At 37.3% G+C, this 18,127-nt stretch overlaps 1 protein-coding gene across 2 annotated transcripts; it reads right to left on the bottom strand.

The window, feature by feature from the left end:
- Window positions 1-5,896: 5,896 nt before the first annotated feature.
- Window positions 5,897-16,164, bottom strand: meis3 (myeloid ecotropic viral integration site 3). 2 transcript variants are annotated; one of them, XM_060863855.1, is made up of 13 exons: window positions 15,953-16,164; window positions 15,433-15,525; window positions 12,439-12,578; window positions 12,160-12,334; window positions 11,988-12,038; window positions 11,322-11,372; window positions 11,050-11,199; window positions 10,823-10,931; window positions 9,996-10,138; window positions 9,206-9,282; window positions 8,573-8,631; window positions 8,342-8,428; window positions 5,897-7,562 (listed from the first exon to the last, which is right to left on the bottom strand). In XM_060863855.1, the coding sequence occupies exons 2-13, from the start codon at window positions 15,442-15,444 to the stop codon at window positions 7,372-7,374; spliced, it is 1,245 nt and encodes a 414-aa protein (XP_060719838.1). In that variant the 5' UTR covers window positions 15,445-15,525; window positions 15,953-16,164; the 3' UTR covers window positions 5,897-7,371. The 2 variants fall into 2 exon arrangements, with proteins under 2 accessions (XP_060719838.1, XP_060719847.1); XM_060863864.1 differs by lacking the exon at window positions 15,953-16,164 and having other exon boundaries at window positions 15,433-15,559.
- Between the last annotated feature and the right edge of the window lie 1,963 nt (window positions 16,165-18,127).

Raw genomic sequence — 18,127 nt, 5'->3', positions numbered from 1 at the left:
TTTGCCATGATGCATCCCAGTGGTTACACACATACACTTTTAATGACAGTGGACTACAGACGAGCACCACATGACAAAGGCACCAACAAGTATTTCAGTAAAACCACACTTAAGGTAATTTCCTGTGTAAGTGAGCACACATCCTGGATTAGATGCAACCCAAATTGCTTCACCTTCCTTTAAAACACATGCTTAATTATTTTAGAGGCTGGCAATACAAAGAAGATGCAAAATAATGATGTAGGTGAGAAAACAGTGACTTATTATAGTTTTTCTATGAATAATTCTGCTCTTTGAGATAAGAAGTTAACGTCAGAAAGGTTTCTAGTAGCATTTCATTTAGTAGGCTATACTTTTCTTTTTATAAATAGACATATATACATTCTCTCCAGCCGCCCATTTTCTGTCCCAGATATCCTGCACAGGGTCAGGGGACATTCAGGGGAAACCTGCAGCCAGGGGACTGGGAAACTTTGGATGGGGTGCAGCCTGTGACAGGACATAATCCTGGACATACACACACCCATTCACACACATGATGGACACGTTTGACATGCCAGTCAACATGTCTTTGGGAATCAAACCTCCAAAGGTGGAGGTGTGAAACACTTGCTAACCACTAAGCCACCATTACAAAATACAAAAAGTCATAACTGCAGACTGAGTAATATTTTACAGACTTAACTGTTCCATGCAATATTGTAATGAACATTACTGAACCTCTTCACAGATCAGGCTTGTATAAGTCCTAATGGCACTAAAATCTACAAGAAACCGTGTCAACAAGACAGCTGAGCATCACTTCCCCAATTCACTTAAATGTATCAACAGAAACATTGTGAATATGATCTGCAAATGACACAAAAATTTTTTCATGTCTTAACATCTAAAATGTGGAAACATCTATTAGTTTCTAACAGAAAGAGTAACTAGGCCGATGTAGAAGAGGTTTACAGTGTGAACATCTGAAATACAGCCCAAACAATTATGAATTAGCAGGAGCTAGCTAGCTAATGAATCTAGCATGAAAGCCAGCTAGCTTTATTGATAACTATGCTTTACTGAAGGGATGGTTTTTACTCGCTCACATGTTTATTTAGCCTGAAAACAGAATAAAAAATTTTATTTAGTCAACATTAAACATATAGCACATACTTAATTACTCAAATACATTTTCACCAAATGATCTATTAACTTTTACTTGAGAAAACATTAATTTCACTTTTTTTAAGTGAATTATTACAACAGTAACAGTATATGTAACCGATTAATATTAAAAGTTAACTTTTAATTACGGTGGGCACGGTGGCTTAGTGGTTAGCACGTTCGCCTCACACCTCCAGGGTCGGGGTTCGATTCCCACCTCCACCTTGTGTGTGTGGAGTTTGCATGTTCTCCCCGTGCCTCGGGGGTTTCCTCCGGGTACTCCGGTTTCCTCCCCCGGTCCAAAGACATGCATGGTAGGTTGATTGGCATCTCTGGAAAATTGTCCCTAGTGTGTGATTGCGTGCGTGAATGAGTGTGTGTGTGTGTGTGTGTGTGCCCTGCGATGGGTTGGCACTCCGTCCAGGGTGTATCCTGCCTTGATGCCCGATGACGCCTGAGATAGGCACAGGCTCCCCGTGACCCGAGGTAGTTCGGATAAGCGGTAGAAGATGAATGAATGAATGAACTTTTAATTACACTCGCACTTTAATCCACCAGGTGGCGCTGTTGCATCAGTTTTGGATATTTATGAGAGTTACTATCAAATATCAAAGAGCAAAATATTAAATTCAGTCTTCTAAATTTCCACAGCTGGTCCTAGTATTTTCAAAGCTGTTTTTATTATTATGGTGCATTTAGATTTTTATTAAAAGCAAAATAATGATGATTTTGTTGAACTTTTGTTTGTCCAGTTTATTCAAATAGAGCTGGTCCTTAATGTAAACGTTAGATCTGCTATAAATAAGTCTGTCTTGGAGCTGAGGCCTAGTTGAGGCAAATACAAGCAGGATGACATACATGTGTGTACACAGAAATGTATACATGCTACTGCTCATGCACGCTACCTCATATGCTTATTCATGCAGAGACATGCTTGATCATGTGCACACGGTAATCCATCGTCCTTAATCACAAACACACACGTTCACGGGGTACATATGGAAGTCAAAAGTCAAAATTGCAAACCTAATCACATTTGCCTAATGAGGCATCTGGCATTCAGCCTGCATTTATGATCATAGCACTGCTAATAAAACATCTGGGCTGGCTTTGTTCCAGAATGCGAAATCCGACTGGAATCAAAAAGCCACAATGAACCACCCAGTTAACAACACGGCATCTCTTTTTAACATACATGATTGTGCATTTTAACACATGATTTCAAGTACGAAACAATATTATGCATTCAGCTGGGTTGTAAATTGGGTATATGGCCTTCATGTGTGAGTTAGTGAATACACAGATGGTGGAGGCCTGAGGCATTTGAAACATAGGGACAGTGTTCCTACAGGGAGGGAAAAGAGAAGAGGCTGTGAGCACACACTCTTCTGTTTGCTTGGATCAGTAAAGACCACTGTGTATTTCTCTGCTGGGGAAAGTTCTGACTGACAGATCGCTAATGAGTGTCAGCCCTAATGACTGTGCTGCCATTAATGGAGATAAATAAACCAGCACTGGTGGCTAAACTTTCTCCAACACTTTCAAACCAATTTACTCCCTGAGTTAATGTGGAGGACGCACCATAACAATCTGCTGTCTATAGTCTCTGTTTTTATTCTTATAACAGACGACTTTCCTACATTAACAGATAAATCAGATACATTTTGTACGTGATTTTAAATGTTTCAAAAATATTTTCACAACGATGTTCCCTGAAAATGCCCCAGGAACAATGTGAACAAGATGTAATCAAATGTGAATATGAGTTCTTCATGTGAGAAATCAGAACACGTGTGATGATATGAGAGGGAAAAAAAATATTTTTCTTGTGTGATGATATTTTATTCATATAATCATATGTGACATCTTTTTCACTTGTGATTAGGTGAATAATGTGATTTAAAACAAAAAAGGTGTATTTCACTATGCTGTCCATGCCAAAAGCAAAAAAGATATTTATTAATGTCAGGACAAAATAACCTCATATATATATATGTATATATATATATATATATATATATATATATATATATATATATATATATATATATATATATATATATATATATACTTAAAGAAAGGGGCATCTGAAAAAAAAAATACATTTATAGGGGTGAGAAACTGAGAAGAAAACCATGTGATAGAGAAACATGTCAAAATGCCATGTGTCTAAATTTCACATATAACTCATGTGACCTTTCTTTTAAAAACATTCAATAACTGATAATTTCTACATAATTTTATCATAAAATATGCTGTGAGTTTTCACTGAACCCTGAGTTTTGTCAAATCTTCATGTTTTTGCTGTAGAATTGATTGAGATAAAACCTGAGAACACTTTGGACTCTTCACTATGCACCAATAATCTCTCCTTTTACTCTTTACTCTTTCTTTTCATTAATGTTCTGTAAACAAAACCGCAGCTCTTTGCAGTTTAGCATATCCCCCCCCTTTTTTCACTTTCCATTTTCTCTCTCTCTCTCTCTCTCTCTCTCTCTCTCTCTCTCTCTCTCTCTCTCTCTCTCTCTCTCTCTCTCTCTCTCTCTCTCTAGCTCTCCCTGCTCAGCTTCCTTGTCTAGATTCTGACAGGTGTGTAATTGGATGATTAATGTCCATTCGCAGTCCTCCTACTCCCCCTTCCTCTCACACAAAGCTACACACACACAAAGCTACACACACGCACACACACACACAAAGCTACACACACACGCACACACGCTCACACACGATCACATACACATTGTACAAGTATAATAACGCTGGAGATTATTATAAAGAGTCTATTATAAAGGAGAATTTGTGTGGTTTTGTGTGAGGTTCCTCCTGCTGCAGGAAGTTTCTAGGTCCAAATACACCAGTAAATATTCAGCACTCACTCACACTTCCAGGATGGATTTGATGTGAACAAGGCTAACCCAAGCCTTTATTATCTCTTTTTCTTTTTCCGCATATCTTTTCTACATCTTTGTTCATTTTAATTGATTGAAAGATGGTGAATGCCTCTCTTTTTTTTTTCTCTGAACCTTTGTGTAACATGGAGCAAGTCTACAATGTCCATTAAAATGCCTTGCACCCAGAGTAAACATCCATTATTATACAAGAAGAAAACAGTGTGAAACAGTGAAAGCAGCCAAGATCTAAAGTGGCTCAGGGTTAGCTGCAGGGGTCAAAGAGAGATGCCACTTCCTGTTAACCCCTGGACGAACTCTAACCCCTGCTGCAAGCTGCATTCATCACATTAGCATGGTTAGGGGTCACAAAGCATGAAAGTGCAGAAGTGAGAGGATGAAAGAAAGAGTGGGAAGGTCTCTAGGCATGAATAGTCTCACTTTTGACCAGGACTGCAAGATGTAGAGCAAAAGTAAAAGCTCATGGGTACATTCATGATCCTTAATGGGTACATTCATGATCCTTTAAAAGCTGCTCAGATTATATTATATTTTAGATTGTATGAAATTGGATTTAAAATCCTACTCAATTCACAGATTAACACACAACAACACACATGACATCACTGAATAACAATCTGAGTAACAAACTGAAGAACAAATCCAGGAACTTTGCTTAGTTTATTATTCTGATTAGAATACATCAGGGTCCAAAAAGTCTAGCAGTAATAATAATTCATTTATTTGACTTTCTTTTCAAATGTAATACAAAATTTCTCATTTCAAACAATATTATTAACACTAAATAGTGAAATGAGCAGAACTGGACGGATTTACACACCTCATCATTTCCCCCGTCGTTTAACAACAACTCAAGCAACATGGACGGCACAAGTTTGTTTAAAAGCTGAAGAGCGTGATCACGTTAGATTAGATCCATTAGCACTACATCTAAACACAGAAGGGATCAGACTAAAAATTTGCTTACATTTGAATGTTAGTTTTGTACTGAATTATGCTGTGAATTCATGATATAATTCAGTAGAAATATACTGCAGAATAATCCAGTAATAATAACAAAATTATTAATAATATATAATTTATTATTATTATTATTATTATTATTATTATTATTATTATTATTATTATTATTATTATTATGTGGTTTGTTGTGTAATTTATTTTTTGTCCAAGTTTTTTTTTTCTGAATAAATTATATATTGTGATATAACTAGTACATATAATTACAAATATATTCCTTGTATATTATTTTTAAATGCTATTCATGTATGTTTTTGTGCTTTATTGATATTTATGTGTGGTTAATGTAAATGAATTTTCTGGTCAAAGTGGCTTTTGTTAGTTTTTTTGCATGCATATGGAATAAAAATGATATTTAACAGGATCAGATGTGACACAAGCGAGGGCATTTTTTGCAGAATAGTAATATAGTAATAATTAAAATTAACCTTTACAATATTATCATAATTATTATTCTCATTTCTATGACTCGGTTTAGATTAGTTTTATTATTACAGAGGCAAGGGAAAAGATCTTTATAGCTTCCAAATATTAGTTTGAGTTACTTCAAAACAGGCAGGAACACATCCCTCTGTATAAGGAAAAAAACGGACCCGACGTTGGTACTTGCAGAACTCCTCACAGATTTTACTCTGTTTGAACAGTTTAGCAAAAAATGTTAACACAGAATACACATGATAAACAAAGATGCTGTGCTAGTTCGATCCTTTACAGCAAAATTAAACATATGCTATATGTTAGGACATGGTGAATGCTACCTTCAATACAAACTTAAAAAAAAAACTGAAGAGTAACGTCAACTTAAATTTTGGTGATCCAGAGACTTTGACAGACATAAATACAAAAATAGATTCAACATTAAAGAAAAATTAAATTAAATATGGTGTACAAATGACAACAGTGCCATTAATGACAAGGGGTTAAAACTGCCCTCTTTGTGGGAAGACTAGGATTGGTCCGTAGCATATGGGACTGCTTGAGGAACCCAGCTATTATTCACAGTTCAAACTCGTCAAACAGATCCAGCAATTAAGTCTTTGGGTTTGTGGCAAGGCTTGAATACATCGGTTCAAGGAGTCAGTTACAGGAATTTTTTTGGTAGAGTTGTGAAGGCACCAGACATCTGGTGTGCTCCTCTGTTCACGATCCTGACAAGCGGTCGCTGGGCAAGGCAGAGAGGCTCCAAAAGGCCCCGGATTTCAGTTCAGGAAGCAGAAAGGCCATAGGAAGACATGAGTCTAACCAGACATGTACCGTGCAAAATTAGTTGTGTATAATAATGTGTGAGAAATTTCAGACAACATACAGATAGTGCGGCTGTACAGTATGGGATATTTTCCACTGCACACTATAGAAAAAAGGACAAGCCAAACCAGGAACCGATGGAATTTGGGGTTCTGGGATATTTTCTTCCAATTCCGTCGACATATCAAACTCCTTATGTATCGTTCACCTGGAAGTGTGGATGTAGTGTAGCTTTGAAAATGAATTAAGCTACATAATGTAGGAGTATATTTAGTTTTTATGGTACAGCATTAAAGATACACTACATACACCTTTCTAGGTAAATAATACAAAAGACGCAGCACCAAAACAACAACAGCACATAGAACCCTGAGACTGAACACCACCACGGTCAAATCCAACACTGAATATGGGAGTAAATGAATGAATTACATGCCTGAAAATGCTTGTTAATGGATCATTACATTTCATCAACAATAAAGACTAATCAATCTGCATGATAAAATTCATCAATTAACTTTGAATAGATTTTTTGCCAGAAAAATAAAAATTCAATGGAAATCTGAAATACAAATAAAGATCAATTACACCCCATATAATCAAGATCATTTGTAAAAAAAAATTATAATAATAATTTGTTGTGCTTATACATGTTTTAAAGAAATTTTAACTATGGCACAGGATAAGAAATAGCACAACGTGTCATGGCGTGAACATCTCCTCCCTGACTACCATCAGTTCTTGGTTGGTGGACCTAAAAATTTTGGCCCAACACTTTGCTGATGAAGCAAAATCCAGATCCATTTCATTCCTTTATACAGTTGGATAAATCCTACAGATGAGCCTTGCCACTTTGTTGCCTCTGATATCAGTTACTAATGTAAAAAAAGACATAAGAGGTTTCGTGTCAGTTTTTAAGACAGTGATAATAAAGGGTTAGTGTCATAACATGACATGGTGTTGAAGTTTATGAAATCGTGCCATCATGTTACTGAGGTGAAATTAGTGCACTCTGAGTGTGTGAGCCCGGTTTCTTTCCCCTCCCCTGCTCTCAGTGGGCATGGATGTCCAGGCCTTGTCCAATTAGAGGCTCTGCAGAGTGCGGATGGGGGGGTGGGTGCAGGAGCATGGCGGGGTGGGGGCCGGGGTAAGGGTGCAGCGAGGGAGCTGCATGGGTGTAACCCGGCTGGGGCAAGAGCGTGCCAGGGTAGTCTGCAGCCAGAGACGGCATTCCCTGAAGACCTGCAGAGTGGAAAGATAATGATGAAGGATGGTAAGATTCAATAATTATTTATATTTATTTCAAGTCTGAATTTATATCTAGTTGCTGTTCTGTTTAATTGATTTGTATTCATAATTAATAATTAGTACTAATTTATCATTAATAAATCTACTAAAAATGGCTGCTAAAATTAAACATGGATGTTGAACTTGATTATAAACTGAGGGTGAATAAAGTGCAGCATTACTCTGCTGTCTCACAGATTTTATCTTGAAACTAACTGAAAGATAATACTCATGTCACTTATTTAGTCATTTTACTCTTTTTAGTCACGTGTTTCACAAATTCAGGTGGTCTGGGATTTTTTTTTTTATGTATTTGCACTAATGGAAATTAAATGAATGTGTTTAATCCAAACCTCGATACATGAAATCATTACAAATAATGTGAAAATTCAGTAAACAGCCAAAATACTACGGTGCACATTTGATAAATGTCCTGAATATCCGATTCGCTGGATTACGTTCATAAAATAAATCGTTACTGAGCGGTTTGCTGTCTATGAAATGTTTTAAAACTCCTTATTTAGCAGCACTTCACTGACATAAATATAGATCCAGCCTAAATCATTATTTATTTACGTTGTCAATGTTATGTTCAAGAGCACAGATTTAAAGTTGCGCTTAAATGTGTTCGCATCCCCACATAAGAAAATACTCACAGATCCTCGGACCCACAGATGCATTAGATTAGAAACGATTTTCTTCTACTCGCTGTACACAGTGTATGTGCTGTTTACCTGCTGTACGAAGGCCTAAATGAGGCTGACTGTCTAATCCATAACCTCCTATCGCTCCTCCGTCTGGGCTGTATGGGGCACCTTGTCCTGTGTGGACACACACACACACACACACACACACACACACACACACACACACACACACACACACATAAGCACCAAATATATTTCAGAGAACTTAAACACATTTCCAACTAAAATGACATGATTTACAAGTTGTTGTTTTTTTACCTGAGCGATTCGACTGGTCAATCATGGGCTGGACTATTCTACGTCGGGCGTTTATAAACCTGATCAGGACATCACACGTTACACACAAATATATACAGTACTAATGTTGCATATGAGACCTATTATTGATAGAAATGCTTTTACTCTACGATAGAGAGACTAACCTCCCAGCCCTAATCATCATTATGCTTCTACAATGATGACTGAGAAGAAATAAGAAATATTACTCAAATTTAAACCGTACACATGTAATACATGTTTTTGTATAAAAAACTAAATATCTCCAACTTGCAAATCTCCTCACTTCTATATTTACTGTTAGGAATAATGTCATTACATAAAACAATGTATAACTGTATAAGGATCCCAGTTTTGATAACGTATATTGTACTTGTAATGCAACACATTGGCTCAGACTGAAAGGAATGTGATTCATAAAGCCATAACTGATGCTGAGTAAAAGAAAATGTTATTTACATAAAGCCTGAATAGATACACAGATAAGAAAGGCATTATTAATATTTCTTACATCTATCATAATCCTCATTCAGAAAGTGAGTATTGATCATTGTGTAGTAGCTGCTTCATCAGCTGCCAGTCATCAGTGTGAAAGGACATTAGAGATGTTCTTACCAGTTGTTGACCTGAAGGATGGTGAGTCCTGTATCTTGAGAGAGTTGTTTTTTTTGTTCTTCTGAAGGGTACGGATGCTGTACACAAAAAGACGAATTTTACTAAAATAGTAATTATAACGTCATGGCATCACATCAGAGGAAAGTACAGATTTCATGGTCAGTGGTGGGGAGCTCGTTATTTTTGGAATTAAACACTAAAGAAATTGCATAAGAGTAAAAAGTGAAGTGAAGGAAGCCTCAAAACACAAAGCAAGAAAGACTACATAGCTACTCACACTCGTGTCTTTTCTGTACACTGATACGTCCACGGGGATTTATAGCAAATTATTTTTTTTCAACCGCGACGTTTAAAAAGTGCATGTGAAGTGACTGAATAACAAAGTACACTCCGAGTCTGTAGTAATTGAGCAGGCACGAAATCTTTGATGGAGACAGAGCTGATGCGATCTGCACAGTGCCTCTCCTGTCTTTATTTATAGTCAATGTGCCGGAGTTCAATTATGTGCGTAATTACAGCAGCTTCATTAGTGGATAATTACCATATGCTCGTTACTGTACTGTGCCGGCACCTCTCATTTCAACTCCATTCAGCTATGCAATAATTCCCTGGCTGCGAGTTCATAAAATTCAGATTTCACACCGACTGGTTTGAGACACCATGACTTCATCTCTGGAATCTTCTATTACATCCCAGTACCTCTTCTTGTCAGCTCATATAGTTTCCTAATATAATACTATTACTCAATTCTGATGGGGTTATTTTGTCAGTGCCACTGTGTCTGACTTACTGATAGGTGCTGAAAGAGCCAAGCTCTCATGATGTTGGTTGCCACTTTGGGAAAGATCCCTCGTTTCTTATTGTTTCGTCGGTCTCGGTCTGTCTCGTCCTCTTCTCCTGTGCTAGGAGATGCTACAGCATCCAATCCATCTCCTGTAAGATGCAACAACAGTGCAGTTAAATAGTTACTACATTTTTATAACTATGTGTTTCTCTGTTTTTTTCTTAACCATTATATCAAATCTCATACGTGTCAAACATCTTTCCTGGAGCTACATTGCTTTTAATTAATGTCAATCTAATGTCATCAGTATGCACTTGTCCCTCTCTTTTCTCTTTTTTCTACCAGCCCCAATCCAAAATATATTCTGTTGTTAAATCTTCCTTCTGTTCACTGTTAGTTGTTAATTCTTAATAGTTCTTAATTCTTGGATTATCATGACTTTTATCTCGAATAATAATAATAATAATAATAATAATAATAATAATAATAATAATAATAATAATAAAACTTCTTGTTAATTTTAGCGTGAACTAAAACCAAACAAAAGGAACTTAACAAATCTAAATGTAAAATAAGCAAATAAATAATAGGAGTGACAGAAAAAAGAATAAAGAATTATATTTTTTATTATAGAAAGGTTATTATAATAAAGAATTATATAAATATACTTTAAAAGTAATTTACAGCAATTCAGAAAGAAACATTACATCATGTGGTAAAACATTCAGGCCCCGTCATTTATCAATATTAGACAGTCAAACGTTCTGGTAAAAAACGCGCATGTGTGCGTGTGTGTATGAGTGTGCGTGTGCATGTGCGTGTGTTGTAACTACCAGCATCACTGCAAGTGTCCACACTGTGTGCGGCAAGTCCACAGGAGGCGCTCGGAGTTCCTGACGGCGTTGACAAACAGTCATCTGTGTCTCGCAACCAAGACTGATTCTAGATTACACAAAAAAAAAACAAAGTTAAACATATACACTCTGAGAGCCATCTTCACTAATCACCTACAAAGGAGAGCTCTAGATCCCATCTGCTCTACTGAATCTGAATCACTCACCTGCTCTGAAAGACTTGTGCAAGAACCTGTGAAATCCTCCATGTCAGATTTGGATCCGGACTCGCGATCCTCTAGCACCAAATCAGTGGGCATTTTGCCCTTAAGACAGGTGATGTAGCGATGACAGAAATTATCACACAGATCATGAACCTGTAATTTCCGAAAGAGAATAGATTCTTTTTAACCCAAAATGTCACACAGAGAAACATACAATAAAATAGAAAAGACTCAGTAGTTAATAACATACAATAAATGTTGCAATATTACTGTACCTTTTCTAGCTCTAGTAGGTGAAAGCGTAAGACTTGGATGGCCTGAATCATCTGTATGAGAAAATAAAAAAATGTAAGTAATAATTCAAAAAACATTCTAGCTTTCTAATCTGATTAATCAAAGGTCAATCATTTTCTCCCCAATTTGGAAATGTATCAATTTTCACCCACACCAGATGAGGGTAGAAGCTCCTCAGAGATGTCGTATCTTTTCAAACTGCTGCTCATGCTGTCGAAAGGCAGCGTAACACACTCAGAGGAAAGGCTTACACAACCTTTTCCACAAACATGAGCTCACAGACACCTGCAAATGGCTAGTGATTAACAGGAGGAAAAGGTTTGATGCTGTCCCTGCCACCAAGTTCACTCTCTAAACTCCCAGCTATGGCTGATGCATCTTTGGGATTTGGAATCATGGAGTGCGACACAAGCTAATAGTGCAACTGCTTTTCCATTGGGCCTCTCAGGAACCAACAAATCTACAGTTAAACTCTGAAAGTAATGAAAAATAATAAAAGAGCTGACATGGAGTATTATTAAAGTGGACTAGAGGTTTCTCTAACAAAACGATCATCACACCCACATGTAATCCTATAGTGGAATTGAAATAGGAGCAAATGTACAACAAATTTAAAGCATAATACTCTGGTGTGTGTAACATCTTACCAGATTATCCAGTTCTGGATTTGAAGAAAAGATAGGTTTCTCTGAACGGATCTAAAAACAAAAACAAAATATTTAATTATTATTTAATTATCCATTATCTACTGCCTCAGTATCATATCTGTTACTTATCGAAGTTCAAGGAACCCGATTTGCTGCCAGTGCTGCCACTCACCTGTTTGGCAAAAGCTGCAATGTCTTCGTTGAATGATTCGGAAGAGCAGACGTCGCTGTGCCCCGTCATGCCGGGATGATGGGACGCATTTGACATTGAGCTGGAGTCACGCGGTGAACATGTAGCTAATTCACACTTTTCAAACACCAAAGCCAAGAGTGGAAACAGAGGGTGGCTGCACACATATACAGATTTAGAGTAAACACTAACATCCCAGTGTTTAAACAGAGAGCGTTCATGTGACATTGGCATGTGTACCATATTTATTTTGCACCTCACCCGTAGATCTGATCACGGTAGTGTTTGAGAGAGTCAGGAACACTGTGACCATAGTGAGACGGTGGTAGGGACCTCATCGCCTCCCCGTACCCACCCATGGGCATGATCTCTGACCCTGGGTACTGCACCAGCTCTTCATACTGAGGAAAAAAGAGGTTGTAGAAAGAGAAGTATTGAACTGCACCTTTCATATTACACTGATTGACAGAAACGAAGGACTTGCACCTGTAACTACAGGACCTTTCATTTATAAAGAACATAAAATATATGTTACATATATATGTGACATAAAATAGAACATAAAATATATGTATCTTTATGTTACATAAAATTTAAATATCTTTAGAGGAACCATGTAGAGTTTTTATATCAGATCCTGCCTAGATAATGAAAGGTGGTATCAGATGCAGATATTTTATATATGCATTATATATTTTTTCTTTAAATGGTTGGTTTTTACTTTGACGTAAATTTGCACCAAATAAACACCTGTAAAATGACTGACATTAGACAACCAGAACCAATAAGACATGAATATGTAATATGTTGGCTTTATGTAACCAACAAACCAGAAGCATGGTGTTGATTTCAGGGTTGTTTTTTTTTCTGTTACACAGTTATACCTTTTAGTTACCTATATAATATTAAAATATTGTAGTTATCTAAAGAACCTTTGATAGGAGGCCGATGTTACAGTTACAACACAGAAGGAAAGAATATTTTGTCTACAATAATGTTGACTTTATGTTTAAGGTGTGTTTCGATTTTTATTTGTTTAAATTCATCAGTTTTAGCATTATTTTAAAATACTAAAGCATCAGTGCATATTGTGCTATACGATTTAATCTAAGGTAATTTTCGGTAATAACTGATTAAACACATTCTACTGATTTTACGGTTAAAACGGCAGCATCCCAAAGTAAACATGTGAATCTGCGCATGCGCTGTATCGTCTCGCCTCATTGGCCTCATTAAGGCGCTTTAATCCATTTAAAAGCATTTGGTGTAAACGTGCATTAGCTGATTTATTTGGTCACAGACCATATTGGAGTATGTGCATTTCTGCAAAGTGTCTATAAAATATTCACCGTTTTCAGGATTGTTTATAGGAGAGTTTAAAAAACCGCATAATTATGTTTAAACGATTAAGTGTAAAGAGGATCAGTGTTAGTGTGTAAATCACTGAGCATCTGATCATCTGTTAGATCAGACAGAAAATACTGAGTCTGATCAAGATACAATTATTAATAATCATTCTGACTTCTGCTTGTTACCAGTCGGCAATCTGAAGGCTGACAGATTGTAATAATTAGTCTGCAGCATCACATTAACACAGCAGCCTGAATTACGCACGACAAATAATAAGAATAATTAGACTTAAAGTGGCATCTACGCAGAAATAATAAGAATTAAACCTCTTTAACACGTGTGGACTCCTTCAGGCTTTAGTTAAACACGTGTGCTGTTTTGATCACACGTGAGCTTTTACTCCGTTTGTGTTAAATAAGACTTTAATGAGTGTAAAATGAGTGAATTCACTTCACTGCGTTTGTGGATAAAAAGCTGATTGCTTTGGTTTTGTCTACACAAACTCTCACGTTTTGAGCGTGATATTGTTTTATGCTACAGATCTGAACACGTCTTTGCTCTCATTATGCAGTAAGACTTTGTTTTAAACTCATTTACAACTTTCACATCACAAATTCACAAAAATAAACTTGTACACTACAGCCTTTGTATCATAAATCTATTATTATTCATATTAACATTATTGCTACTATTATTATTATTATTATTATTATTATTATTATTATTATTATTATTATTATTATTGCGGAATTAAATTGCATGCACAACAGGACTTTATTGCAAAAAAAGTTCTCATAAATTATGCTTTATCTTTTATTGTGCAGAAAGCAGAAAAAGTTAACCTTTTTCTCCATGATTCAGTCTGTTTAAATGCGGTTTTAGACAGTAGCAGCGTTCCTCCTATAATAGAACATCACTTCCACAAATATCTCTAAGCAAATTATACGAGCTGTATAAATTCCTGACTGATCAAATATTTCCTTGTAAATGTAAAGTCCTTCCAAGTTAAAGACACTAAACTTCTGTAAGTAAACACTCGGATTATAAGAATATAAATCTGTTTAAAGTTTCGTTTATTTTACTTTTTATTGACCTGGAAATGAATTAGCTGCTGCTGAGTAGTGATCATCATATAATAAACATAATTATACTTTTAGACAATAGATATATAGTAGACACATAGCTGTTTATATGGATTAATGATAAGGCAGCATGTCAGAATTATTCTGCATTAAGGTCTGAGTCCATTCACCTTTATAGTCGCCTTAAACTCACCACCATCTCAGTGTGCAAAATGTTGACCTACTTACTGACTGCTGATCTTCGGCTCTGTCTATTATTCTCTTCTGATCCTGATGTTTAGCTTTAAACTATAAATGGTTAAGAGATATATGGAGTTTTGCGTTTGTTATTGTCTCTCTACTTATGGTTCAGTAATCCGTTACCGGGCGACCTGAATGCTCATCGTGCCATGGCGCATTATACAACAAATTATTTTGTACTTCTATTTACTTCAAAATATGTTGTAAATGTTTTGTTTTAGATGTCATACTAAAGATGTCATAATAAAGTATATTTTACGCAACTCTTTTTTGGCACACTTTGGCCCCTTAGAACCACCGTACAGTACGAGATTGATACCTTAATAACCCCCTACTATTTTGGTATAGTGTAGAATATATACGGAAATATGTGATTTGGGATGTGGCCCAAAGGTCCGCGTGAGCGCGCGCTGAGAAAACAGGAAGGATGCTGATCCGGGATCTGTCTCTCTCTCTCTCTCTCTCTCTCTCTCTCTCTCTCAACCAAACATCGCCTGCTTCCGAGATCCACAGTCGTGTTTCAAGTGAGGACAATAAATCCTAAAAGATTGTTTTAAAGCCGCATGCATGAGCAGAGACGTACCCTTTTCTCCATGCGCCACGGAAAGCCGCGCTCTTCACGCGGAAGATAACACACACCGATCCGGCAGTCCGGGACAGAACACAGTCACAATCACTACCAGAGGTTAAAAAAAGAAAAGAAGGAAAGAAAAAAGAATGCATATCAAAATACAAGCATGTACAGCGTGATGAAATGTATGATCGTCAGTAGATGAAAGATGGAAGCGCAATGAAGCGCGGGATGATTCACTAAATCTGATCTCTCATGTTGGCCTGTAATCTACAAAAACACAACTGCCAACACGTGTGTGTTTGTGTGTGTGTGTGCGCGCGCGCGTGTGTGCGCAAAATTCGTATTTTACAGCGATGAATGTAATGAAGTTTTGAAGTGATCTGTTAATAGCAGATACACGTAACTCTGGATTATAACGAGACATGAAAAAGAGAATAAATCCTCAGTGTTTGAATTCCCATCTGGACTCACTGTACGAACTGTACGTGTTAATTCGACCCTGTGGTGTAACCTATAGACAGCACCAAACCTTGAGACGCGGGGATCCTCTCTGTCTCTTGCCCCCTCTCGCTGTTCCAGGGTAAGTAAATCGGTGCTGCTTGGCGGGTTGGAGAGACGTGGCAGCAGTGTGGCGATCTGCTCGGTGTATCACAACATCCATGGACCGAGACAACAAGCAGTAAAAGGATACGCGCGTGTGTAAGTGTGAGTTTGTGTGTGCGAAGCAAAGCAATGGGCCCGGTTTAAAAAGCCGAATGGAGGCGGGAGCGATGCTGGAGATCGGGAGTCGTTTCGGGGGTCAAAACGCGACGGGGTCTCTCCAAACCACCCCCCCACCCCCCCTTATCACACACACGCTCGCGCATTACAAACGCAAGACCCCTGCGTTTTATCTTAAACGGCACGCTCTCGCGCATACACACACACACACACACACACACACACACACACACACACACACACGGCAAGCATCCTTATATCGTTGAGTTCCTGAAATTCTGAAATATTGGCATAGAGGGTTTAGAGCTGCACACATCAACACCCTTACATTTCTTCTGCACTTATTTTACTTTTATCATCACATATACACTGTTACTGTCTTTATCATCACATATACACTGTTACTGTCTTTATCATCACATATACACTGTTACTCTCCTTTTACCATCTTAAGGATTTAGGCTATATAGACTTTTGTGTATTATGTTAATAGCTCGCAACTTTTGTTTGTGAACATGTAAACAGACCATTAGTTATACTGTGTTAGGGTCAGTGACAGTAACATATGGCCTCTCATTCAATTACACATCGCCTCCTTCAGTACTACCATTCGCAATTGTCTCTAAATGGCCATAAATAACGTTTGGGGTTTGTTTTTATTAGTTGTTTGTATATGGTTTGTATCTGGTACCAGCTCGACATTAGAGTTTTTGTCATTATTATAAGATCCAGTTATATGTGTGTTATTGAAACTATTTCCAAAGAACAAAAAATTCTTTATTTTAAGTAACTGAGTAACTAGTGACATTTTTCTCCCTGTTGCACCCTATTTCAGTGTATATTAAATAATGAGTTAAACCCTATAATATAATCCCAACACTATAATATAAACATGTATATATGTTTATATATAACATGTGTGTGTGTGTGTGTGTGTGTGTGTATATATATATATAATAAATAATTAAACCATATAATATGAACACATCACAGTACATATCTATAATAAATAATAATAATAATAATTAACCCCATAATATAAACACAGCCTGAAGCTTGGCCTTGTGTGTTGTAAATTACTTCTAACTAAAGCAACAATTATTCAAAACGTTTCCTTTATTGGCCTCCCGTCGGTAAACACCAGCAGGCAGTCGGAACTTCAATGAGCAGAAAGCGGCAGGCGCGCAATCACACGCATTTCACACGCACAATCACACGCATTTCACACACCAGGGGAACATGAGCGACTGTCACTAACCGTGCGGGTCGGTGAGCACCACGCATGCGCGTCATGCTGACGCATGCGCAATGAAGGCGGGTGGCGCCTCCTGATGGAGATGATCATAGCAGAAAAAGCTTCTTTTACAGCCAAACAACGGCCATTTAACCAGGGCGTGAATGAGCAACGCCCTCTGAATGTCCGGATTAACGCCTTTGTTTCCAACTTACCATTCAGTCTGGAGCTTTTATTTGTACAGCCAAATATTCTGTATCATAAAAAACCTTGAACACAAACCACTTTACATCATGTTCAGTCTGAACACAAGCGTTTATCTACTAGGATAATGTTTATACTGTAGAACTGACCCAGTTTTAGTGTGTGTGTGTGTGTGTGTGTGTGTGTGTGTGTGTGTGTGTGTGTGTGTGTGTGTGTGTATGTGTATGGGGGGGTGTATGTGTGGTTGTATGTGTGGGTGTGTGTGAGTGTGGGTGTGTGTGAGTGTGTGTGTGTGTGTTCAAAGCTGAAGTTGGAGGCCACTAATGTGAGTGAATAAACCCATTTAGGATGTGGGTGTGAAAGAAGACTGAGAAATGGATAATGCTTTGATTTTTATGTGCTTGTTTGTCAGCCACTGTCAGAGTGTGAATGTTTGTGTTGGACGTAGTGTTCAGTATTATCCTGAACACCCCCCTTTCTCTCTCTGTTCATTGTCAAGTCAGTTGTGCTGTTTTATTGTTGTTGTTGTTGTTGTTGTTATAAGGA

Source organism: Tachysurus vachellii, chromosome 1 (assembly GCF_030014155.1).
Source record: "Tachysurus vachellii isolate PV-2020 chromosome 1, HZAU_Pvac_v1, whole genome shotgun sequence".
NCBI lineage: Eukaryota > Metazoa > Chordata > Actinopteri > Siluriformes > Bagridae > Tachysurus > Tachysurus vachellii.
The sequence above is the reverse complement of the archived record's forward strand: the minus strand, read 5'-3'. Positions and strand labels throughout refer to the sequence as shown.